General features: G+C 41.6%; 2 protein-coding genes across 2 annotated transcripts in view; both read right to left on the bottom strand.

The window, feature by feature from the left end:
• Positions 1-225: 225 nt before the first annotated feature.
• Positions 226-9,556, bottom strand: crk (v-crk avian sarcoma virus CT10 oncogene homolog). The gene is made up of 3 exons (XM_053422749.1): positions 8,995-9,556; positions 7,768-8,357; positions 226-3,879 (listed from the first exon to the last, which is right to left on the bottom strand). The coding sequence occupies exons 1-3, from the start codon at positions 9,212-9,214 to the stop codon at positions 3,742-3,744; spliced, it is 948 nt and encodes a 315-aa protein (XP_053278724.1). The 5' UTR covers positions 9,215-9,556; the 3' UTR covers positions 226-3,741.
• A 1,626-nt stretch (positions 9,557-11,182) lies between these two features.
• lrrc75a (leucine rich repeat containing 75A) overlaps positions 11,183-27,570 on the bottom strand; it is a 71,780-nt gene continuing 55,392 nt past the window's right edge. The window contains exons 4-5 of the mRNA XM_053422817.1: positions 17,916-18,189; positions 11,183-16,611 (exon numbers count right to left, since the gene is read on the bottom strand). Coding sequence (XP_053278792.1) covers positions 16,006-16,611; positions 17,916-18,189 — 880 coding nt within the window. The 3' untranslated portion in view covers positions 11,183-16,005. The remainder of the gene's footprint in view (positions 16,612-17,915; positions 18,190-27,570) is intronic.

Below are 27,570 nucleotides of genomic sequence, written 5' to 3'. Positions count from 1 at the left end.
CAGCATTATGCGAGTATGATTGGCTTCTGTAGTGAGGCAACTGGCATGTGCAGCTTGAATGAAAAGGCTCTTAGGTCATGAATTGTAGAGTTAGAACAGTCAGAATTAAAATACATGTTATATTTGTTCAGGTGGTTGCTGTTGGAAAATGCTCAGTAAGAAATTCCTGACTCAGGGGCACATCATTTCACAAGCATACAAACAGCTAAAAAAACATTAAACAAATAATTTGTCATGGGTTTGACTTTATTTACTAGTATATTAACACATTACATGCTACAGAAAATAAAAAGGTAATTTCAATTGTCTTGAAAGAATATAGTGTTATAATAAAATGGCACATTTTGATATTAACACAATTACCACTGGCATTTGACACCCCTTCCTTTTTATGAAAGGAATTGAATGACTTCATGCAGGGCTACTAAAAAAATACTTCTTGGTGGTTTCATTGGCAACACAATTTATAAGATAATGATTTATGTAGCTAAGCACTTGCCATGTGCGATGTGAGTGACAAAGAAGCTTGATTTGATCACGACTACACAGATAAAAAGGGACTTTGTCACAAAAAAAAAAACTGGCAGCAAACACAAATGTTACTTTCCTAGACCAAAGACTTTTCCAAGAAGTCGGCCAAATATTTTGAAACCAGAAATCTTTTAACACGGGTGTTTGGAATATGGCCAACTTGAAAATACAAAGTGAAGCACGACAAATGTATGTCAGGCTGCGCTTTAAGTCAGGGAAACTTGTGTCTGGGAGCAAACAGGCATCATTGAAAACCATAAAAAGGAGAGCATAGAGTCAATGCAAACTCTGCATAAAAGCAGTTAAGTGCATTCTGTTAAAAATCTAATTTCATAATCTTAAATCTCATAAGCACTGGCAGAATATGGTTTCTAGAAGGATCCCATCTTTTTGAATGTTGCCACAGTGCCACCTAAGGGTGGCATGCTGTGCTGGCCGAAAATACAGAACCATGACCTCTGAGAGAAAAACTTCACTTGAAAGACACAGCAAGTTTTCACTGGTCATATTCAAAGTGGAGCAGCTTCACTCAAGCAAATGTCTAAGCTGTATATCAAGCCTGCGTCAATGCAAACCAGTTTATGCGTTATGATAAATGTGGGTGATGATTGTCAGGTGTCAAAAAGTAGATTGATTCAACCTCAACAGAATTCCAACCCTTTGAGAAAAAGGGTAGTCTGTACTATAAGATTTGCCTGATCTCTTGGCGATACGAAAATGGCAGAGGGAAGGGAGAAAACAGTGAAAGAAAAAGTCCACGTTGGCATGTGCATCGTCAAGGCTTTGAATAGAAGGATTAAAAAAGTGAGAAAGCACAAGGAAAAGGTTTAAAAGAATAGAATATAGTGCAAGGTGGCAGCGGGATTATGAAGAGGTTAAAAACAAAGGGTAGGTACCAACACCACGTTCTCTTTTCTTCAACACATTTGACAAGATCTGAACACGGATCAGTCTGTTTCGCTAACGTAATACTCAGTGAGCTGAATGGAGAGCACTAATATAAAGAAGACATTACTAACTAACATGGTGGAAAGCCTGTTTCATTCTGTTCAACTTCATTCATGCACATCAGATGCAGAACTGGAACAAGTGGTATTGCGATGGCTGGGGGCAAACAAATGTGCCCACCCATCCCCACCCCCAGTCAGTTGATCTACTTTGCACCAGCAGCCAATCACTCCCTTGCAAATTGTACATTGAAACCGTTTTCCTGGGGTCGAATCCAGCCATAAAGAAAACTACAAAAATAATAATACAAATATTTTAGCATGTAATGACAATGACACAGTTCATAAATTTCTTACAAAAAGACTACTTGGTGGTTGTAGGTGATGGGTGGATGGGGTGATCAGAGAGCTGAAGAGAGGTTTAATGTAGTGTTGCCTTCATAATCACCTCAACAAAGGTTTCCATGTAGATTCACTGCTGGGGCCTGCTCTACGGCTGTGACTACATGAGCGCGCTACTAGTGGCTGGTCTCACTTTTAATATTTGGCATGATGGGGTTGCTCCTTCTTAACAACTGTTCCCCTCCAGGTGACTTCACTTTTTGAACGGGATGTCTCTTCTTGCAGATGTCTGGGCACTTGAGTCTCCCTACGTACGTTGGTCACTCACAGTCTTGGGTTGAACCAAAAATAATAATGCATTTATGTCCAACAAAAACAAAAGTAGATGCATTGTTTTTTAAACTTCAAAATACCATTCCCTTGAGCTTAGGTAAGCTGGGGACACACGTCAGATAATTTTCTTCTGTCCAGTTTTTGGAACTTAAATATTAGGTGTTGTAATCTCCAACAAATACCTTCAATAGCATTCAACCCTTATTACTTTCATTTCCTGAATGAAGTTATTACCACTAAGGAAATACCAGTCTGGAAAAATGAGGTGCAACTGTAGAAAAAAAACAACACTGCTATAGCAGGTTTTAGTGAATGACTGTATCCTGTGTGGTGTCAATGCAAGTTTGATTAGCTCAATACAAACATGCACAGTTAGGAGGACACAAACAGATCAGAATTAAAAAAAGAAAAGCTTGACTTTTTGGGAAATGCACTTTTCACTTTCTCGTTACGAGTTAAATGGAAGATTGATACCACCCTCTTGTCTGCACGATAACTGACAGCAGGCGCTTAGCTTAGCGTGAAGGCAGGAAGTGGGGGGAATCAGGTAGCCTGGCCCAGTAACAATTTGATGTTTTATAGGTGATTATGTGCCTGACTTCTTCCCCAAGTGGAGTGACTTACTCTCTGCTAGTGGCCTGACACCTGCTCCCAGCCAACAAGTAGGTACAAAATACTTGTCAAACTGAATTGTGTGAATATACTTTATACCGTTTGTTTGGTCTAAACAAACAGGATATAACTTGCTGATTGGTGAGCATCAACGGTGGTGATTGGTGGATTCGCTCAGAGCCAAACAAGCCATTTCCTCCTGCTTTGAGTCTTTAAGCTAAGCTTAGGTTATTAGCTTAATATTTAATGTTCAGGCAGGAGGTGTCTCTTCTAACTCAAGAAAGTGAATAAGCATGCTTCACAATCGGTCAAACTATTCCTTCAACAGTGTGTAAAAAAAAAAAATAGTGCCATAACAGCTTCAAACAAGATGAAAACACATTGCAGTGTACTGTTACTCTTCAACTTGTTACTGTATTCCCAAGTGACATGATGCAGCATGAGTGATCCTACAGCGGCGTAAACATGGTGACGGATTAGGATGAAAAATGACACTGTGCTGAGTGTCATTATCTACTGGCTCCAACACAGGAAGAGGAAGTGGTTGAATTCTGTGGCGACGGGTCTCCTGAGGAGTGAGTGTTGATAATGTGTCCACGACAGGGACATGACGAGGGGAGGATCTGAAAAGTGTTGCCATACCCGCAGAACAGGAGATGCAGTTTATCTTCTGTTCCCACTGTGGAGTATATGACCCATTCTGACGTCAGTCAGTCAGTCAGAGCAGGCAGTGGAGGACGGCAGGTATGATAAATCAGAGGGGTAGAACTGGAGGATGTTTGTATAACAAGTGACCAACAAGGGTCTGTTTATTTTAGCTCTCCGTCATTCTCGGAAATTGTACTTGGTGCAGGTAAGAGCTGGAGCAGATGTGGGGGAGGACAGAGCAGGTGAGTGTGTGGAAAAGGAAGTAAAGGTGGGAGGGGTGAGGAAGTGTTGAATACTAGTGTCCAAGTCTCAGCCCTGCTGTCCGTTCTCAGCTGAGTTCATCCTCGGCATTGTGCTGGTCCAGCAGTTTGACATGAGTGAAGGGAAAGTGGCCACGCTTGCCTTTACATTCCCCCTCCCACTGGCCATTTACGTTAATTTTGGTCACCTTCACCATGTCGCCCACCTGAATGGAGGGAGGGGAGAGAGGAAAGGTGTGAGAGTGCAGAAATAACCACAGCAGAAGTCTAAGTAATCAATATATAGAAAACCTACTCTCCTCTAAAACACATAACTGTCAGATAAAGCTGTACATTTTCAGAGAAAGGGCAGTGGAGAGTTTGATGCGATTTTAATTTATATTTCAGTTGCTTACAGATTTCTGAAATGGCTGACATGGAATATATGAAAAAACAACAGCAGTTAAGTAAATCATTAAACTTATATGTAAACCACACATATGAACAGAAAACTAATTCGGTTTCATTTTATGAAAAACATTGACAATAAATCTTCATTGCAGATAAACCAGGTAGGATGAACACAAAGTTTTATAACTTCAATCTGCACAATAGACTGTTTATAAAAGGCCCTGCACACAACGTCCAGCACATAAACAACAATAAAGTGGTCTGTATATTGTAGAACTGTTTGAAGAGGACTCACTAATGACAAGCAGCCATTCAGAAGTAGCTCCAGAGCTTTAACCAGGACAAGCAGCAGGTTTACAACAGGCACTGCACTTGTTCATTTTAATGGGAAACAGGACGAAGGCATCTGGCTGACACCAGGGAATATTTATCAATTTCTCCTGAAAATAAACTTATCTGAAATCAATTAATTAATCGTCCAATAAGCTTGTTATTAATATTCAGCAACCCAACATTAAATGGACTAATTGTAACTGGAGTGCTGAAATGGAACATTCTGAACTATCCATCAGAGGAAATGAGATGCTTGAAGCTGAATTTTTACAGACTGAACAATGATTGGATATCTATTCAAGACATATTTGGTGATGTGAAAATGCTGCTTAGCTGCAGTCCCGCTGTCAGGAGGACACACGTATGGTTACAGTTGACCTGCACAGGCAGAGGAGTGGCTGTACCTGTGTCATTGAACCTGTGCAAACAAGGACCAACAGTCAGTTCCAAAGTTCAGATCTTTGTGACCGATGACTGAACAGTCAGACGTTAAAGCTCTTCAAATCTTCCAAGAGTTCTTGTATCAGTGATAACCTGGCACCAGCCCTGACACCTGTGTTTAATGTGTAACTGGCAGCATTCGCATCACACATCACAGCTGCCGGTGAAATAAAACGAGTAAATCCTTTAAGATACATTGGACAGGTGAATACTTTGCATCTCCTCCAGTGGTTTCCTGTCTTCTAGTATTTCACACAATAAAATGTCCTGCATTGCTGTTGGGTGATGCTGGAATAAACTGTTGTTCTCATTAGTGAGTAATCTGCTGATTCTTTTTAAACATTTGTTCTATAAATGTGAGTAAAAGAGTAAGAGATGTAGCAAGCACCGGCTTCAAAGAGTTTCTTTATCTGACCAACACCTTCTATCTCCACTGGATGGTATTTGTTCTCAAGGAACGGAAAAAACTGAACTTTAGTAAAGAGATGTTATGTGAGGGTCAACTGAGATGTTGGTGGATAAGAGAGCTATTCGTGGGTACAAAGGTAAAACATTCGAAGACCTAATAGCTTTAAGGATCTTGGGGAAATGTGGCCATTATGTAGTATGTTTTGGAGTTATATTTCAATACAACCACACATAACCATCGAACAACAAACTTATAAAACTGCAAACCACCTCCAACACGGATGAAGACGAGACGGTCAGAAACTGATAGAGTAAAAGCATGATGGACTGGAAAAGATCTGTGTGATGTTTCACTTTGATGTCTGAGCAAAACTCAAAGATAACTTGTTCACCATCAAGTGTGATAAACAAAAGCACATGTGAGAAGAGGTTCTCGTTCAAATCCAATCCAAACGGTGACACAGCTGCAACATGACAGTAAAAACTCGACATGACTCTGCTCGCATGCCTTGCTGCTGCTGCTGCTGCGGCTTGTGGATTTCATTAATTAAGACTGCTGTTAGTTTGTTATGTGGGTCACTCTTTGACAACAGTGTTGTGTTCGGGAGGAGCTCCAGGGTTTTGACAGGGTAATCTGGGTGCTTCTTTTGTTTGTTTGTTTGTTTGTTTTACAGAAGGTTTACCTGGAGACGGAGCTGAGGATAAGAACTTGATGAGGCTTTATGCAGCAGGTACCAACGCATTGACAAACTATTGACTTGCCTGCATGTTGGCTCAGGACATATCTGGCTTTTACCAAGTAGGCAGACCCTATCATCATTATGCAACAAGCCACAGCCATTTGACACACACTGATCACAACTGCTTGCTATTGTAATCCATCACTAAATACTATGTAGGGAGTTTGTGCTACTTTGAATCCCTGTGTTTACAGAATACAGTGAGACACTAAACACCACAAACAACAAGATGTAGTCACATAAAGCAGCACCACAAACTGAGGCCTAGATATGATCATGCAGCTCATCAACACCTCTTTGCCACAGCTTCAATTCAACACGAAAAGCTTCACAGTGGTCATTCTACGGAGGAAGAGACTTCAGATTAATCTTAAAACCGAAAAGTTCCTGCTGTTTAAATAAGGAGATTGGCTGTGATTGTCAGTGTTTATGTCATAGTTAACTGAATAACTTTAGTAAGGGTCTGCTAGCTTGGATGGTTTACCTGCAGGCACCCAATGCCTGCTCAAACGTGGTTGGTCTTACTAGATACAGAAACCAGTGAACTTCTGGCCCATAGATCTTGTCCCTCGCCTACAGATTTCGTATATTCAAAACATGCAGAATCTGTTTTTAGAAAGTAGTTATAGGACTACTTTATATTAGGACTGATTTTATCGCAGGTGTCTGTCAACATTTTCACTGCCTGTATTTCAAACTAAATGCATGGATTTCATCTTCACAGATCTCAAAATAAATCAATGTCCAGGCTTCATAAAAGTCTGTAACCATCGTCACAACTTTATGATGCTGAAAAGTTTCGTTTAAAACTTGCAAAACATGTAGTAGAGCCTATCAATTCATATGACACAAGGATTACATGTATATATGACGGCAAGTTAGTTTCAGTCGCTGAACATCAATCTTCACGATTCGTGGGCTTACTGAAGACAACACAAAGAAACTCAAGCTAATTATTAACTGTCCAGTATCACAGTGCTGAGTCATGACTGGAAAACTAGAGCTGAGGAAACAAGCAGCCTCACACAGGTCAAACCCAGACAAGTCTGCCACAGGTGGGAGTGTTAGAAACCAGCCCAGACTCTACACAGGATCTACATGACAGGTGGGAATAAGTAAAGTTCAAACAGCAGCAGTGGTTCGCCTCCGCAAAAAGAAATGACGGTAAGGTTTAGAAAACACAAAGGAGGGATCTGTATCTTTGGCGGTAATGTCCAGCAGGGAGGGAAGGAGACATGAGCACACAGCAACTGCTCCATCTCCCAGTCAAACTCCAGGCTCAGCTGGACTCCTGGCTTCACAGAGACTAAAGGAAATGGTCCTGTTCCCAAACACAAACTATTTCCTTCCCCCAACGACCTGCTCCGTGGGAGCCTCGCTCTCGCTTCCGGACACTTTTAACAGTCCAGCTACCGGGAGCAGAGCTCAATGGCCATTTTTTATATCTGGGAAACCCTTTTATCTTTTACGGTTAAAAGGTACGGTGGACGCAAAAGCAAGTCTTTGCTTAATGTTGAAGCCTCTTCAGATTTAACAGATTAACTACAGTCACTTCGCTGATCTCTAAAGGAGTTATTATGACGCTTATAGATTATTGAGAGAACTACACAGAGGGTAGAATGAGTATTTTCTGACCTCGATTCCTGCTCAACAAAATGCAGAAGATCAATCCTTAGCATCAAAAAATGTGAGCTCAGACTTGATCAACCACACAGGGAAACTCCTACATCATGGTAAGAGGATGCTTGGAGCCCAAGCGAAACACAACACGTCCATATTTACCTCTAAGGCCAGAGCTGTCTTGTCGTAAGCATTGGGCACCCTCTTCTGTATGGCCCTGGCAAACACAGGTCCATTCTGGAGGTTTGGGAGAGGGGTGGGCTGGGCGTACTGGCTTGGGTCTCCCAGAAGTGGAGTGCTGGACTGAGTCGTGGAGCCGTCAGAGTTCCCTAGCATCCCCATCCCTCCCGGCGGCCCCCCAGGCACGCCAGGCCCGGCCACCGAATTGGGAGACGCCGGTCGGTACTTCTCCACGTACGGCACTGGGATCATCCCCGCCCGGCCCTCTGAGTTCTGGGCATTCCACCACTGCTCTTCTGGCTTCTCGAGAACGCGGAGGATGTCCCCCTTCCTGAACGGGAGATCCTCCTCATCATTGCCAGGGAAGTCGAAAAGTGCTCGGACGTACTCGTCTTCCAGGCGTGGTGGGGGGCCTCCGCCATGGCCCACGCTGATGAAGGAGGTGTGTTTGGACTTGTTGATGGGTTCTATCAAGGTGGTGGTGTCCAAGTAGTGGATTTTGTAGAATTCTAGCAAAGCGGGGAGGGCGTCGAACTCCTGGTCACCGATACGGAACCTGGGATGCACCAAACCTGATGAAAACAAGGGAGGATGGAAGAGGTGTCAGAGAGACAAGTTACCAACTTCAGCATGTTCAAATGTGTCAGATGTGAATCCTGTTTATTTCTGTAACTACGTGTGAGGGAGGTGATTTCCAGAATGACAAGGATCTCTGTTTCCTTATTTTGCATTTTGTTCCTTCCAATGAAGCGCACTGCATCTCGGAAAAGGTATGAGGAAATAAAAAGAAATATTCTGCTGCAGCACAGGCAGGAGACGATGTCTGGTCAAAGTCTGTTCAATCCCGTCTGACTATGAAACATTTACAACTCTTCCAGGATCAGCTGGTGAATGAGACTCATTTGAATGGTACCCCAGTCCACACATTGCTACACTCACACCGCCCATCAACGTGCATCAGTGGGATCTATTGAGACACCGTGTTGTGTAACATCTAGTGAGTGTGTTCTGATCAGAGGTGCGTCTGTCTGCTAACAAGCCATCATTACATCAGCACGTGTTTCGGGGTGTCTGGCCTGCTGTATCCTCCACCCAGGAGGGAGGAGAAGGGACCCCACTGCGCACCGCCTTTGGTGCAAGTCATGCAAGAGTGGTCGCATCAGCATCTCCAGCCCACAGAGGCGCCTCCACAGCCCGCTGCTCTCTTACCTGGACCGGACTGCCGGTTGTTGCTGATGCTGTTGATGATGTAATGCGAGACTTTGGAGTTCTCCGACACCGAGAGCACGTAGTCGCCGGGGCTGGTGATGGAGTCCCGCACCAGGAACACGCCGTGCCGCTGCCCCTGCAGCAGAGACACAGCCTCCTGCCTGCTCAGCCGGCCCCAGTACCAGCTGCCGCGGTCCTCCGCGTCAAAATTGCCGGCCATGATAACCACTCCACAGCCGAGGCTTCACCGGGCCTTCCCTGCTCTCCCTCCCGTTATCCACGAGCGGAGCCTTCAACTCATACAAAAACTTTAGCGCCTAGAGCACGTTCAGTAAACAGGAGACATCCGCAGCCGCTCGTCTGGACATCAAATCTCCGACACGCCGACTCCACCAGGAAGCACAAAGCACCGGAGGCTGGTCTGAGAGCAGACTTCTGCCCTGTTCGTCTCACCGGAGGTTTGAGCCGCACAATTCCTGCTACTACACCGCGGCCGATGACAACTAACTTCAAAAACTGAAATGGCGGATACGGGAAAACAAAAAAAGCAAATCTCGCCGGATGTGACGCGATAGTTATTTGCGCCCGACGCACGTGGTCAAGCGGGCGGACAGTAACACGACCCTTCCGTATGAAGGGAAACGAGACAATAATCCTCACAATACAAGTTTAAACCAATCACAGTCTAGACATGAGAGATAAGTTTCTTAAATATTCTAATATTACTTTTGTATCGTTTCCCATCCAATAAAATGGTCTATATTTTCCGTTTTTATGCTTATGTTATTTTTGCTCTTATTTTGAAGGTAAACCCAGTAAAGCACTGTTTCCGGGTCTGATGTTTGACCTGTCCGTCATGATGTGTGTGATATGTGTTATTGTGAAATGTAAAGGGTGTCTCACACCCAATGTGCTGCTCTGGTGCAGACACACTGCAGACACACACTCCTCACATGTGTGTGTCAACCTCTCCTCTCCATCATGTGTTTAACTACATACCTGCCTAGCTAATAACGGCACATTGGCACTTTGCAAAACATTCCACTAGATGTCAGGCGAGGACCATCCAAAACAAATGAAACATTCCAGCGTCAGTGTTTTCCACACCTGACTGTTGTGGTTTGATGCCTAACCTCATCACCTCTGTCCACAAGAAATCATATGATAAATCAAGAATTAAATTTGTGAAAATACAGAAATTGTTTATCTTTATCCTCTGGAATCATATAAAGTGTTTGCGTGGGTGTGGTCTAGCTATTACTTATTTTGCAGGTACCCAAATCTGTTTACACATTTTGAAGACTTGCAAATAATGTAAATCATAATATTCTTACATGTTTTAAGGGTTAGGTTTAAGTTTAACTTTAGGTTAGGTTAGGTTAGGTAAGGTGAGGCAAGTTTATCTGTATAGCACATTTCAACAGCAAGGCAATTCAAAGTGCTTTACATACAATATAAAAGGCATCATGACAAGTTGTAAGAGCGACTTAAGACAATACAAAAAGGCCCATTTAAAAATAAATTAAAAGTTAGAAAAGAGTTGAATACAGAATATAAAAAAAGTATAAAATACAGTATAATAATAAATAAAAGAGTGAAAATAGGAGTGCAGTTAAAGAAATTAGTCATTGTAGGATTTAATAAAAGGCTGATGCAAAGGAAGTTTTCAGCATTGATTTAAAAGAGCTAAGAGTTGGGGGGGCTTGTTCCAATAATGTGGAGCACAGAAACTGACCTTAGAAAGGAGACCTGTTCCAGACCAGGTGGTCTGACACTTGTCTTCTGGTCTCAGAGACAAACTAACCATGTGCTTGCATGAATTCTGGATTAGTGCAATGTTTATAAAATTGTATTAGTCATTAGTCATTAATATAATATAAACACACAACCAAATTAAACAGGGAAAACAAAATGCTCCATTGCAATATCTGTTTAACTGAACTATTATTAAATTTGATAAAATGCTGTACACACAGGACCTTACCTTGCAAAATGCAGAAACAATCCAAGAATGAAAAGCAAGTGTTTAGGTGGTGGTGGAGGCTCCTCCACACTGAGGCCTGGACAGGTTGTGCTGCTCTCCTCCACACTGGATGCAGCTGACACATACAATCCAAACATTTGCTGTGATTGGAACAGACCTGGAGCAGTCGTCACAGTCAAACACAAAAAAAACCTGAACAGGATATGTTTTTATATCACAGAATTTATTTGCAAGATCCATGGCATAACAGAAAAGGTTAGGTGTCAACTGTTGGCCTATATATCAATTCCACAGAGCATTTGTTCGGCTGTATTGTCTCAGTAAGCTGGCTTGAAAATTAAAGATCCATGGGAGCTGTCGGAAAAGGTGAGCGGCTGAGGAAGGTACTGTATAGAGAGTAATTGAGAGGTATACTGAATATAGAATATATATAGAAGAAAGACTCATTGGGAGAGAACATCCAAGGCCACAGACAGTCACGCCTTCGAAATCACATTAGTTTCTATTTTACATCTCACAATACATCACTCATAGGGCAAGACGTGCACGGCAGCGCTGCATCCTCTAGTCACTAAAAGCATCCATAGTTCATTCCTGCTCAGTCAGTGCAGCTAAACAACATGTTGATCTCATGCCTCATTGCGATATATGTAGGGAGTGGTCACACTGCGTGTCGTGACGAGCAGAGACTCAAACAATAGACACATGGCTACAATGGGAGCAAATGATAAATACAGTTACAGTGAAAGAAGTAAAAGTGAATCGAGGGAGATTGTTTGTTAAATTTTCAAACACAAGAGTTTAAGTCAGTTTGCATCTTCAGACACTTGATTCTTACTGGGTTCTTATTCCTAATCAGTATTTTATCTCCATGAAATGACTTGTTGAAACCCAGGGAATCATTTTAATAAACCATGGTCATTCACACGTGTGTGGAATCATATCAAAATATCTGCAGGAGTTAAATTTGATGTCAGTCTAAGATCAGTCTGCACCGAATTCCTCATATCACTAAGTGATGGATCAAAGGTTAGAAATTCAAAGCCCAGCCTGTGTTCATACATCGGCCTAGTTCCACTAGAGATGTCCTTGCTTTGATTTGCAGTGACCTTAACATGAAAGCAGACAAGTGCATCTTTTCCGCACATTAACAAGCATGTACACATCTCCATCATCTCCACTAACCAACACCATCTGTCTGCAATGAACCTGAGAACCTTTCAATTAAACTAGGGATCCACACTGATCCACCACACATGATATACAAACATTTAAATCACAATATGAACTCATTACTTAATAATCAGTATTTGACGTTCTTTCATACAATAGCTCCAAATTCTAATAATCACTGTGGTTTTCAAGGATGTTCTCCCTTTGTCTCACATGAATCATGTGTGATTCTGCCGGTGATGGTATAGAGCAGGGCGGCTCGTCTACTCTCTGTTTAAAGGGTTCGCTGTAATGACTTGTGTGTCAAATCCATCTCGATGCAGCTCAAGCTCAGAGCTCAGTGTGAAGCTGCTGCAGATTAAAGGGAAGATTCTTCTTGTAAAGAACACGTGATGAACATCTGCATATTAGGATCACAATACGTTCAATGACCAACACAGACCATACAAGGTTGGTTAAAAGGCTTTTCATGGACTTGTAGGCTTAGATCACTTTTAATATATATATATTTTTAATGATTATATAAATATTTTAAAATGTGCCAAAAAAGGTATTTTGCTATGCACAGTTGATTTCCTACGTAGTCTGTGCACATTAATTTAAATTAATTCAAAAAAATATCTTCATCTAGATGTTAGTATTTAAATTAAACATCTTACAACAGAGCCTGTTATTTACATGTTTTATATTGTATGATTCAGGTATAAACTAGATCATTTTTGCTTGTCAGAATGTGTTTTCAATAAAATAGTCTGGCCATCATTCGGTCCAGTGCCACTATGCAAATCAGTTGTCAAGTCATATAACTCCACATGTCGGATTCTCATCATGTTTACCTAACCTTTCCACAAAGACGTGCAAATCTACACAGCTAACCCTAAACACGGGTAACACATGGCATGTTTTAATTAATTTTACATAAATAAGTACATTTCTTAAAGGGGAACTCTCCTGATCCTGAACAGCAGGGGCCGAGGTTTCCTGACTTTTAAGGCGTCAGTATAATCTTTCAGAAAGGCTCAGACGATCAAAGAGGGTCAGGAACCCTCCTACCTGCCACACACACACACACACGCACACACACACACACACACACACACACACACACTCTTTTCGACATTAGGATTTGGTGGTCTATGTGGGTCAATGGGTTTGAACTTTTTAAATGTTTCCCTTTTCATTGTTTTACAAAACTATTTCTGTCACCGAGGTCAAAATGATAAGTGTCTTCATAGAGATACTGCAAATGGATATTAAATATGGGTATAACCCCATATGTAAACAATGCTCTCTCTCTCCAAGGTCACTGAGACTGTGTTTGTGTTAACATAATAGCTTTTAATGTGTGTGTTGGTTCCCAATGCAATGTGATGTATCTATAAAAAGCAGTTCATCACATGACCAGTGGGGGGCAGTAACAGAAAGATAGGTTAGCAGCAGTTATGGATCACCATGACTTTGGCTGAATAGAAGCTTGTGGAGCTGTCCACATGTTATACCATCTACCATGTTACAGCTGTCATTTTCTCTGGCGTGAGCTCAACATCGACAATATGGTTCCCTTATCGAGTCGTCTTGGCTTCTGTTTGTGTTGTGCAAAAGTGGATAATTGGATGGCACGGTGGTGCAGTGGATGACATTGTTGCTCACTGGGTTCGAATAGTTTTGTCCCTCTATGACTCTCCCTGTGCCTACGTGGGTTTTCTCTGGATACTCTTCCTCCCACAGTCCAAACATGCATCTTAGGTTAATTTAAGACTGTAATTGCTCATAAGGGTGACTGTGAGTGTGGATGGTTTATTGAATTGTGACCTGTACTTCCTCTGTTTCCTCATGTTAGCTGGGATCAGTTTCACCCCCCCACCCTAACACTCAAAGCGATATAGATAGCGGATGGATGGAAAAACGGATCTGCTGTGCATGAACTGCCCCCTAGTGGGTATTTATGAATCCATACTATACAGACAAAGTACAAAACCAAACATATTTGACTATGGAGTTGCAGCACTAGTGAATATGTTCACCGTCTATTTGGAGCAGAACACATCAGAACACCTCATACAACGTGTTGGTTGGATTTCTTTCCTTATAGCATCGTCATGGTTACTTTTTCAGATTTAAGAGAGCTCCTCTGGTGACAGAACATATTATAGATATGTTTCATAGGCGGAGGAGAGAGGTACTTCACACAACACTGAGCATCACATGTAAAACCAGTGGAGGGGCCCTGTATAAATATACACAAACACCTGATTATATAATACATAACAATTCAACAGCTCTGTTTATTGATGATATTCATTACAACCGAGTGTAAAAGAGGTGTAGTGAACTCTTGTGTTTTTGGCATTGTTGTATTGCACTGACTGATACTGCCCAGTGTTTGTGTTATTTCACACGCCCCCTGTACTCAGGCATTATTCCAGCCTCCATGGTGGAGTCAGCTGAGGTGAAGATTTGTGATGCAACAGCAAAGCCTCACAGGCGCCTTCCTTTTTAATGCCACACATGTTAACGGCGGCACAGGCTGAGGCGCATTAGTGCACGGGACGGGTGTCTGCAGAGAAGCATCAACTGGATACGCACTTTTTTTACACACAATTTTAAACTGCTTGAGCATGAGCTTCAATGGGAAGTTAATATTCTCTGCCTTAACATAATCCTACTTTCCATATCAATACAACCTCTTCCAACGGGTTCCTTGGAGAGTGAGGCTCAGCTTCACTCCCGGGTTTGAAGTATTACTCATGTACACACATATGACTAAACCCCAGACCACAAAAATAACAAATACGGTTCCTTGTATTGTGCGGTGTTCCTCTTGAAATGGCTAATCTAAATGACTGCATACTGAATATACAGTGTATATACACCTATATACTGTACTATGCACTGTACATCCCAAAATACTGTTAGATCTTAAAGCTTTGCATGGACCATAAGTGACACATGGAGGGAAAGCACTAGCTGGGTGAGAGCTACATACTACATAAAGCTGTCTGCGGCCTATATTTTGACACGGCATTGTAAACATGTGATTAACATTAGTTTACAGTACCATGGAGTGACACATGACCTAGATTATCAGGAGAAAGGCTACTAAATATTTCAGCTGGACCCCCTAGGACTTTGGGACACATAGCAGTAAGACCACTGAGTCTTACAAGTTGCTTACTTCTTTTGGTTTCAGCTGACTAATTTCATCCTCGCTGCACTTGTCTTTCACCAGAGGACCGTGCATCTGCTCGTTTCTTGAGTAGCAACGGATCTCTACAAATTTGTTGGCCTTACTTTTGAATCCAGTCAATCTTTTCGTCCATCTGGCTGCATGTGGGAGGGAGATATTTTAAACATTTCCACTAGTTTCGTTTGGGAAATAAGGGCCCTGATTACTTTGTATGAGTCTCCATTTCTATATTTTCTTTGAAATCTCTCTACCAGTTATGGGAAGTGTTACAGGCACATTTAGGTATTACCAGGGTTACCAGGAGGAAGGACCTGAATAAAGATTATCATTCTATACATAAAAGCCTCACGTGATATAATTTGTCGGTCTAGTCTAGGTATAAGCGTTTTCAGCCTATGAAACAACAGACAGTTAGGATAAAGCTGATGTCCTGTCGGAGATTGTCTCCTCCTGTTACAGTCACCAGGGTTCAGCAACAGCTCGTCCAGAATCAGATGGGTGGAGGGAGTATCGAGTGGCGTGTTCATTTTGGATCACATCCTGCCACCGCTGCAGCCTGTTTGACTTTGAGCACACTCCGTTGGCCTCTGCAGGAACCCTCTCTCGTGTCCTGTCACACCAGACTCGATACAGGATGGGGAAGTAGGAGCAGAGTGTGGAGCAGCAATCAGGTCAAGTGATCTGATTGGTCGGTCAAGTCGTCCTCCTCCACCCTCATTGGCTCAACGGCCCCGGAGGAGTGCAGCGACTGGCTGGAGTAGGACAGGCGGGAAGAGTGGCTATGCGTGTCGTCATCGTCCTCCGCCATCACAGCCTTCCTCCCCGGCTGCTGCGCTCTCCTCTTCGCCTCCTTCTCCCCACCCTCCTCCCCCTCTCTCCTCCCCCGGCCCCTACCAATTTTCCTCTGCTCCTGCACTGTCCACATGCTCTCTTCCTCGTCCTCCTTTCCCTGCACCTCCCTGTCGAAGTCCAGCAGCTCCTCCATCATCTCCTCTATCTCCATCTCGCCGTCAAGCTCCTCCTCCACCTCCGACCGCAGATCACCCATGCTCTCCGTCCGGTTTGTATCATCCGTCTCCTCCTCTTCCTCGAGGCCCCTCAGTCTTTCGGGTGGGTCGCTGGCCTGACTCTCTCCAAACTCCAGGATGGTGGGCAGGTTGCCCTGCTTTGGGCAGCGCTTCCTCAGGCTCAACAGGAAGGGCTGTGGCAGGGAGAAGATGTCAACGTTGTTGCCCAGGTCAATCCACGTCACGCTGGGGAAACTGCCTGGATCCTACAGGGAACAAAATATCAACAAACTGATTAACATCGTCTCATTTTAAGTAAATCATTGCAAACAAATAAGAACAATAAGATTGTCCACATGTACCACCTTCACACACTTTCAATGCAGGAGGTGCCTGCACAACACATGGAGGGAACCCCCTCAGTGTTTCTTCTCGTAGCTAGCACAGCTGACAGTGAAATTGAGTTAGAGTCTGACAGGAGAGACCTCTGCTGCATATCTTCTCAGCCTCTCTCCCCTCTCCTCCTGCCTTCTCTCCACTGCCAAGTCAGACAATCACGCATACCAATCAAAGACCTTGATTTAGTATGTGTAGACTTGTACAGCATACAGGAATGTTTTAACATTTTTAGGGAATTTCCACAATTTCCTAGGGAACATACAAAAATCTTAGGGAAATCAGGAATTGATTTGAGTAACCAAGTTTAGTTCCTTGAGCATTTTTCTGGTGCCACAAATACCTTTGCTCTGGAGGTAGAATAGTTTAGATAGTGTAGGGAGTACTGGGCCATCAGATGCATTTGTCTAATTTTCATGGTTATTCATATGCCCGTTTTAGTACTCAATTTAATCCTTGACTTTAGTTTCAGGGTCTCGTTTGTATCTAACTATTTAAAGGGTCAATACTGACATTAAATGTACTTCTTTTTAGTGTTCTGTCAACATTGTTTTATACATAATATAATACCTTACAATAACAGCTAAAAAATATAGAAGCCTTGAGTTACACTATGTAACTCTGACGTGTCATGCTAGAACTGTACGACTTGATTTACAGCAAACGTCTCACACCAAGAACCAGAGCCAGAGCCACTGGCTAGCTATAGGAAACAACTAGATGCCATTCTCAGTGTAGACATCCTGCCAGAGCCACATATGTAACTGAATAGGACATTGTTGGAGGAAAAAATAAACCGAGAGCTAAAGGAGGCCAAAGGATATGGGACAGATCCCGACCTGGTATTGCGAATATAGCTGAGAGCAAATCTTACATTGTGTCACCTTAAGGCTCAGAGAATAAAGTGGTGGGACCAAGCTGTGCATGATTCTAGGATAACATATCTTTCTGACATTTGATTAAGTGGCTCTTGTGACCTTAATTTCTGTGGTATCTTTGGACATAAAGTGCGTGGTTGATGGAGGTTGTAGGAAATCAATTGTTCCCTGACATTAATTGCCAAAGGTTTTTGCTCTTTAGTACACACAAGGTTACAAGCAACAATACTATATTGTAATGACATATGATCAGTACATTTAAAAAAAGAAATCCAAAAGATAGGTGACTCCCCGACCTTCAGGGCATCAGTGAGCTCCTTCAGAATAGTTCTGGTCAGCCTGTTTCCATTCAGTGCCAGGGTCTCCAGATGTGGCAGGGCGGTCAGCGTGGGCAGGAGCAGGAGAAAGGCCTCGTCCGTCAGCTCGGTGAAGCCCAGCTCCATGCTGGCCACCGTAGACGCATGGCGTTGTAGGTGAGCACACAGACGCTCCATGTCTCGAGCCACCAGAGGGATACCGGACAGATCCAACGCCCCGCTGGACGGAGGGGTTGACAGCACCGCCTTCAGGCTGGAGACAGACACATGAACATTTTTAATGTCACTAGTAGTTGTGCTGGTTTGATGCTGATATTTCCTGATGTGTGTTCATACATGATTGTTCTTCATTATCGGCTCATTTTTTTACTGTTTGTCATGGCTGTTCTCTTGTCTTGTGTTAATGCTCAGAATGATCCCTTGTCATCAGGAACAACTTTGTGTTCATCCTACCAGGTTCATCTACAATAAAGATGTTATAGTCAATGTGACGTGTGTGGTTCATTTCATAAGTTTGAATGATGTACTTGCTGCCTGTATTGTTTCATACATTGCATGTCGGCTGTTTCTGAGGTCTGTTAAACAAGCTTCTACTTTGAAGAAAACTTGTTAAAGAGTCTGTTATTCTTTGGTTGTTGTTGCCATGATGAAGATTAGCACCTGTGACCCATGTAATTGTCTGTGACAGCTATTATTGGCCACATGCCGCTAGTTTTGATCACTGCTGTAGTTCATTTGAGGATGTTAAAGAAGAAATGCTCAACACAGTCCGTAGACTGAAGGCACACTGTCCTGCCCACACTGACTTCCACAGAGTGCTGGTCGTCTGTTTAGTCCAATTTTATTCATGTTGAATGTATCACATGTCCAAATTGTACCAAACACGGTACTGTACTATTTGCAAGATATGCATTCCACATACAGATAGATACAATCTTTTGTGGAATTAGTCGATAGATACATTTGCCTAATATTTCATTATTGTACTGTAGTTGTTGCCTTTTACTCACTCTTGGTTACTCAATCCATATGAGTGTCTCCATATAATAACTATTTACAGTTAAACACTCATTTTGAACTTTTGAGACTTTTCAAAGTAAAAGCGTGGCAGCCTATAAATGTTTCTGTTTCCACGCTTGTGTCCTAATGGCTGCAAATTATTCACTCTGAGGAGCCGATTCAGCAATGCATCAAACAATAGCTTGCCTTATTGACTGTAAGAGATTCACTGTCCCTCTCGTGTTCTGATTTATTCAGCCAGTTATGAGCAGCTCCTCTAAACGCTTCACCCTGGCCCTACACAGACAGAAGCTCCAGCTAAATTATAGATACAATCTAGGGTTACAATCAATACTGTTCCTTGTAAAGTACTTTTAGTGCTGGTCAGTTGTGTTAAGGATGTGTGACAATACAAATCAATTTGCTTTGGGAGCACTGGGTAGAAGTGAACCACTTCAACCAGTTTTTAATAAATAAATAATAAAAATAAGCCAAGAGGGATGCCTCGGTTTGGCAACGAATCTTGTGAGAATCCATGGTCCGGTCCATCATCTGACTTTTAAATGATATTTTTTCCAACAAAAAACGACATTTGTCATAAAAATGATGACAAATAATGAACACATGCGCGGGAGGTTTGGGGACATACAAGCACAAAAAGCCGACCGCCCCTGTCAGCACAAAGGTTTACTGAGAAACCAGTGACTGTGGCACAGACTGTGGGATTCAACTGATATCATCAGTTGATAGAAGATTATATTTATTTATTCAAATACCAGAGAGACTCCAGTGGAATCTAGGCCAGAGCAGCTTAAAGCAAAGCAGCGGACGTCGGTCAATTTAGCCCTCCCACAAAAAATTGTTTCACTCACTTTCCCCAGGGCCACAGCAGAGTCATCTGTCATCGTGGTATATTTCTGGTTTAGATTCTGGGGTCAAAGTATGTGACAGCTTGTCAAATCACCACTTTACCAACTTCAACATTTAAAGGCATATATCTTGACTTGACATAGCAGGAGGAGCACAGGAGTTAATAATAACAGTTACATGCTCTGTTCTATTGTGAGGCATCGTGAAAAACATCATGATCCTAAGTCCAGAAATGAATTGATATCTCCCCACTATCCCCAAACATCTGTCTGTCTGTATGTGGAACATGCATCTCGCTAACAGTACAAGTCATTGGCTTAACACTTGGCATGTGTATAGTGACACAGGGAAGTGCAGTTTCAAATTTGGTGAAATTTGGACACTTGATACATTCAATATTAATACAAATGAAATAAAAAGACATTCAGCACTCTGTTGCAGAAAATGGGGACGGGGCAGTGTGCCTTCAGTCTGTGGATGAATTGACCATTTCTTCTTCTACGTCCTCCAATATACTGCAGAAGCGGTGGGCAAAATAGCCTTGTGATCATATTCTGATGATCAGGAGTTTATCTCCATCATGGCAACAACATTCACAGAATTACTTCTTCTTTAGCAAAATGTCTGCACAGTAAAAGTACAGGTCTGTTTTGTTGCTGCAAAGCTTTATATCGAACTGAAGTATAGAGATTTTAATTTGAAAAGTTGTGAATTAAGGTCTGAAGATTGTGTCAATGCTTTACAGACCTCTGAGATATCTGACATGCAATGAAAGAAAAAATAACATCAGGTCAGTAATTCACTCAAACTTATATATAAACCACACATGTGAACTGTAATTAAGATTTATTTTATGAGAAACATTGACTATAAAATCTTCATTGCAGATAAACCAGTTAGGATGAAACCAAGGGATGAAAGTTTCTCTAAATTCACTCCAAAGCTCTGCACACTTCCAGCACACACACGCACAAAAAGAAGTGACAGTATATTATAGAACTGTTTGAGGAGGACTCACAAATCACAAGGAATCATTCTGAAGTAGCTCCAGAGCATCAACACAGGACAAGAGATGAGCTCATTCCAAACAGGTAGGTACTGAACAGACACTGCACAAGTAAATAGAATCCATCACATCATTCGTTTGAATATTTATGTCTGTGCTTTTCCTGCTGGTTACGGCAGTGTTTTGTTTTTGTGCCTGAGTGAATGAAGGGCAGGTTAATGGGCCGTCTGCCTCTGGCATCTCTGCACACTTGTTGCCAAACCTAATTCTGTCCAAGCGCACCTTGTTTAGATCACAGAACAACATGCTGAGTCTGCCTATGGGTCAATACTCTGTTTACAAAAGAACCAAAATATGAATATATGAATATAATATAATATGTAATATAATATGAATGAGTAGAGGACACGCTCAGGAGGTAGAGTGGGTCGTCCATTAACCAGAAGGTCAGAAGGTCCCCAGTCTGCATGTCCTGAGGTACTCCAGGAGGCTGTGCCAAGAACATATGGTGTATATGTTAAGTAAACGTTGTGTGATGGAAAAAGCTCTGTGTATGGAAGTGCTGTATGAATGTGTGTTTGAATGGGTGAATGTGACCTGTACTGTAAAGTGCTTTAAGTGGTCGATAAGACTGGAATAGCTCTATATAAATACAGTCCATTTTCCATCACCATAGCAATGTAAAAATACTAATACTAAAAAGGAATACTCCAGAAAGTAAAAGTAAAAATTTGCAGCAAGATATATTTGAAGTGTATTGCACCCCTTAGTTTTGACTGAAGTGTATGTGATATCAAAACCAGCATTTATGTATTTCATCAAAGAACAGTCATATAATCCAGTTTACAGCTCAAAAAACACACTGAGGTGTGCAGTGTCTTTGCTGTATCAAAAGTAAAATGTTCAGTATGCAGTACACTGTCCCTGTCAGTGTTATTATTATCATCATTGGGGAGAACGCACCATTTTATGTTGTAGCTGTTTAAAGTTCAAATCATTTGTCCTAAACATATCTCTTACAATGTTTGTACTGGTGAGAGATTTACAAGTTGGAGATGAGTTAATGGAAGCATGACATACTGAAATACTCGTCTCGTGAGGAATGAATCCTTTTCTTATTTGAAGATGACTTAATTCTGATGTGACTCTCCTAAAATACCCCAGGAGAAATAAAGAGCAAGAGACTGGAGCCTCTAGTATAGAATTTGATCACTGTCACAAATTTCTGAAATTGTGTCGGCTCACATTTAAGACAATCAAGTTTGCTTTAGCTTCTTAATACTATATCAAGAATCAAATCATTTGAGAAGAATATTGAGGAGTGTAGGGAGACAGAAATATTGATATATGGATATAAATAAGCATCAGGTTGCAAAAAGAGGAAAGCAATTTCTCCAGAGCAAAATTTAGAAGGTAGGAGAAAATAGTCTGAATGTAATATTGATCCTAAACAATATTTTCAATTTTCTTTCCCCTGGGTAATAAGTAAAAGTACATCAAATATCAATATGAGTGCAGTACTTGAGGAAATGTATGTAGGAAGATAGCAAGAAAAAAAATGTTTTAATAATATGTGCTGATAGGTTAATCATTAAATCACTGGGTTTGGTTCAGGATACACATTTTGTCACATTCTTGGCCTTCAGCTATGTGTTTCTCTGGTTTATGCCCCTTTCACATCAATTTTGTGTTTGTCTGTAATGGTGTTACTTCACGTGATGGGATTTGAAGAAGTCTCTCGCCGACCTCACAGTAACCTCAACATGTCGCTGCAATTTCTTTTGCAGTTATTTACATGTCCAGCTCCCATGTGACAGAAACAAGACTCTTGTGCATAAATCTGAAGGTCAGGGCAATAACTATAGCAAAAAATATAAAAAATATATCCATAATTCATATTAAACTAAGCTGAAACAAAACAATTGTAATAACCTTTCCATTGAACTACAATATGTTTTTTTTCCCTCTCTAGTCCCTGAATCATTGTCACTACCACCACCTTAACACACTTCCTTTGGGAAATACAAATATTGAAAGCTCCCCAGCTGGATGAGCTCATGCTTGAAGATCAGCATCATAAAAAAAAGACACAGTGAACTGAGAACATATGAAACCTGCATTCATTTATATTTGCTCACTGAGGGAGGAAGAAAAAGCTGAAGAAACAAATTTGACTTATCAGCAACTTATAAAGTTGATGTGAGGCAAATGTGTTAGAAAACATAATTCAATATTCATCCTCTCTCTGTTTGCTCTCCACCAGCTCCTGATGGGACTTCTGGCTCTGAACCTGCTCCACCATGTTCCCCAACTAAGGCCAACTTTGTCTGTGTGCTGTGTTCTGTTGATGGGCTGGAAATGAACATCACTGCTGAGAGCATTGACAGTGAAGTGGCTCTAAAACCGAAACAATGAGCTAAAAATACTGAGGCCCAGAGTCAGTTTATAATTCTTTTTGTCTAATGACGTCTCATTCATTAGAGCCATTGTTATTACCTACAGTAAAGCTTTTCATCAGAGACACTATTAACATAGGCATGAGTGTTATAGAGATGAAGTGCTAATTCCTGCCAATCATCAGTTGGAGACTCTTCAGATTCTTCAAGTATCTCTCCCTGACACATTAATAGTCTCTGTCCACTTGGTGAAGATGTCTGCCACAGGTACAGACAGCTCTGGACCCAGACCCAGAGTGAGTCTGAGATCTCGTTCAGACCTGGTATTAACATAGGTCATGAGTGATCCGATCACAAGTGTCCGAACACACTAACATGAGTCCTGAATGTGTCTTAAGATCCCATCACTCAATCCACATTTGGAAATGGTCTGAGACATATGTTGGCACATTCTTTTTCGCTTTGTGAATGCAAATGTTGTCCTGGGCCACATATGAAGGACCATCTACTCAGCTGATGTCCCCTGACCCGCTACGGTTTCACAGTGACCAGTGTTGATTTGCTAGTGGACACCACCACATTCTCAACACAGGTCACCACATAATGACTGATACTTGTCTTACATTTGTACATTTGTAAACATTTTCTCTCTCTCTCTCTCTCTCTCTCTCTCTCTCTCTCTCTCTCTCTCTTTCATACTGACGCACACAAACGTTGTCTTGAGACACATCTTTAAACTCATGATGGGTTAAAACAACATAAATAGGTCTTTGCAAACACAACTGATGAACAGGATTATTTGTATCCAGAGCGGGGACGTGAGATGCAAAAACAAGTGGTCACAGGAGACACATTCAGGACACATTTTAATACCAGGTGTAAACAGATAAACTTAAAACTGTCAATTTATCATTGCATCTCTCATGATGGATGTTAATACCAGGGGTGAACAAGACCTAAGAGACGACCCTGATATGAAATACTCTCTGGCTTTTGGTTGATAAGTAGCGTAAGAAATTAGTTTTGCACATTTCTTATCTGTTGTTCGCCTGCTTAGCTCGGAGGGATCTCGGAGGGATAACAGAAAACTGGCAGTTTAATATAGCATTGCTTGATAGTCTATATGGAAGAAACAATCAATCTTTGATTATTAGTATTGAAAAACCCAATCCGACTTGACAGAGCATAATAATAATAAGTGTAATGCGGCTTATTCCCAAGTGCCATAAACCTTCACTATCCAGCCACTGTAGCTTATTTTAAATCAATCCACCATACACATTCCGGGTGCGGTACAAACTCTGTATTCATCCGCTGGGGGAAATATTCCACAGCCTGTAAACAATTTGCTGTTATGAGTAATGTAAGAGATTCATACACGGATAGCTGGCTCTCGTAGGTTTTGAACACACAACTGTCTTGTTTTGTTTTTGTTTTTTAATTAAAAACTTGCGAATAAATGCAAATAAAGTGTAAACAGCATCTTAAGGCTGATCCAGCCACCCCTCACTGTCTGGCTAAGTGGTCTGAAACCACTTCCAACAAGAGGCCCTGGAGGTTTGGACACCAATCTATCAATGCAGGAAGCCATTTCCTCCTCTCTGAGAGATAGTGTTGTAATTAGTTAACACAGCTGGAGCAGCCATGCCCTCGGCCTCCCGCTTCACGTGGTCTGAGGCCACTGATCTAATGGTTTCAGCTCATATTCTCCTCCCAGTGCTCCACTCATCCTCCCCATACCCAGCTCCTCTGGTGTTTTTTTTTCTGGACTCAACAACACTCACCGCCCACACACACGCACTTTACATTGACATTACATTGATCATAGTTACTACTTGCCTAACCCTAACAATTACCTTAACCTAACCTTAACTTAAACCTAGCACTAAACCTAACCCTAACCCTTAAAACACGTCTTCACCTGAAAATGTAAACACATCACGGCCAGACTGCCTGTGTCTGACGTGTTATCAGCATTAGGAAATGTCTGGGGACTTTCCCAAACATCACCGCGTTGGCTTTAGTCCTGCAAGCTACGACTTCCAGCAACACCCCGCCCACATGTTAAGGCAATAAACAAAAAGAGGGAGGAGTGGAAGTTAGCAAATAAAAAGGAGATGAGAGGCCAAGAGAGATCATGATGCATTCTGGCTTCAGACCAGGATCCCACGCTACAGAGAGAGACACACATCCACTTTAAATGGAGGTCATCCACCCAATCTAGTGGGATTGTGGGATCAAGGGTTGGGTACTTCATCTGTGACATACTTTACATGGCTATAAACTCTGGCTTTTACACTTATATTATAATGATTCGTGAGAGTTTCACCAGTTGCTGTAACTATGCTTGTCTAGCTTCACATTCTGGCATAGCAATGATGAGTGATTAACTATGTCTCTATTCAGGGCTGCATCCTTCAGAGGCTGCATTCGAGGATCGATTCCGTCACAGCGCTGCGACTAGACTGTCGTTATTTGAAGGCTCCTCCAAATGGGGCTGACAAATGTGTGCGTCCACCCTCGAGAAACAGAGGCTTCACTAGGTGGATCCTTCCCAGCCCAACACATCCCATGATTCATTGCGTTTCCGTGACGAATAGTTTTTCAAAAAGGTAATGGCAGAAAAAATGAATTGAATTGAATTACTCATTAAAACCACGAACGGTTCACATTTATAAAAACACATATATTCAATGTTATTAATCAGCCAAAGAACATTTCATCCCTAGCTCTGTAGGCGATTGCTTTATGGGACAAAGGAATAAAGACAAGCTGGTGATGCAATAGGAAGACCAGACCGTTAGATGCAGAAGGATAAAGCCAATGTTGGCTGTATAGAAAAGGTCCTATAAAGGATGCAGCCCCTGAATTGAAACACAGCTTTTGAGAGATTTAACACTGATGATTATTATTCAAGTTTGAAACAGTAGGTAAAAAAATCTGGATCTTCATTTCTAGGTGGTGACAATCACTGGCAGATTTGATCAACTGTGACTAATGAGCAAATTGAGCTGAAAGATCCATGAGCTGGTTAAATGTATGCACATTTTCAGCTCAATATTGTGAGACTTCCCCAGTATCTTTGCAGTTAATAAAAAGGTCCTTATTTATCTCGGAGCACCTGTTGTAAAGCTCCTCAGATCCTGCATATAGCAAATATCACCCACATTATCTATTATGTCACATAACAGTGGATTAAGTCTTCATTCTAAGAGCAGAGTGTGACCTCAACATTTTATTTTGAAGATTTAAACAATCTGGCAAACTCCCACAACACCAAAATCAAAAATTCCCAGTTATCTGGGAAACAATAAACAGAGGGTAGCAGAGGGTGGAAGCAGATGATTTGGCTAAACTGGCAAAAAACTGATTAACACTGGAAACTACATAAGGCAAAATGTGGCCACTGCCTTTTATCAAATTAAATAATAATTGATTTCTTACACTGCACTGTTATTTCCACTCTTTTATTTATTATTTTCTATGTTACTCTATTAAAATGTCTTGTATTATCTTATGTTGTCATTATTACTTTTATATTGTATGTAAAACACTTTCAACTGCCTTGTTGTTGAAATGTGCAAATACACATGCTCTCCATTGCCTTACTTCGGCGTATCTCTCTGTCTGTGGACAGACTTTGTCCCCTGGACAGTGTCACGACCCTCAAGATGCTGTGATCAAAATGTAGGATGAGTTGGAAGATGGTCATGGTCTAAACCATGAGATCTGTGATAATGTAGAAGTCACAAGCAATTGCTAATTGTCGGAACAATGTGTTAAGTTTCCATTGTGGTCATTTCTTCCTTTTCCTACTTTCTCAAATCTAAGAGATTATAACACTGATCCATTATAATCACAGCATAATCACATGACCTGAAATTTCAATTAGTCTATATGAAGCCTGAAGGGTCATTCATGCCCAATGTTCCCTTCATGTTGATATTATGATATCCTATACGTGCCTTGAATTATGAAACCAAGGAAAGAATATCTTGAGAGCCAAAATCTGCTCCTCCATTTATCCCCAGAGGTGTGGGATGAATACCGATATACAGCAGGGACTTCATATCATCCATATGAAAGTGCTTCTTTTAACTCTTCTTCACAGCAAGGCTTAGCTATATATCACCTCCATACATGTATCATCCTGCCAGTGTCTGCCCCTGTCTGTCTGCAGCTCTCTCTATTATCTGTCTGATCCTCAGAAGGGTCTGAATGGAAAATGACCTTTTCCCCAGTACCATCGCCTTCAGGAGTGACAAATATTGTCCAAGATTTGATTATTAGAATATGGTCTTATCACATGGTGTGTTGCATGTGAAGCTTTAAATGTTGTCCTTATTTCTCCTGTTTCCCTTTC

This window comes from Pleuronectes platessa, chromosome 5 (assembly GCF_947347685.1).
Source record: "Pleuronectes platessa chromosome 5, fPlePla1.1, whole genome shotgun sequence".
Classification (NCBI taxonomy): domain Eukaryota; kingdom Metazoa; phylum Chordata; class Actinopteri; order Pleuronectiformes; family Pleuronectidae; genus Pleuronectes; species Pleuronectes platessa.
Note: the sequence above shows the minus strand (reverse complement) of the source record. Positions and strands in the feature narration are given on the sequence as shown.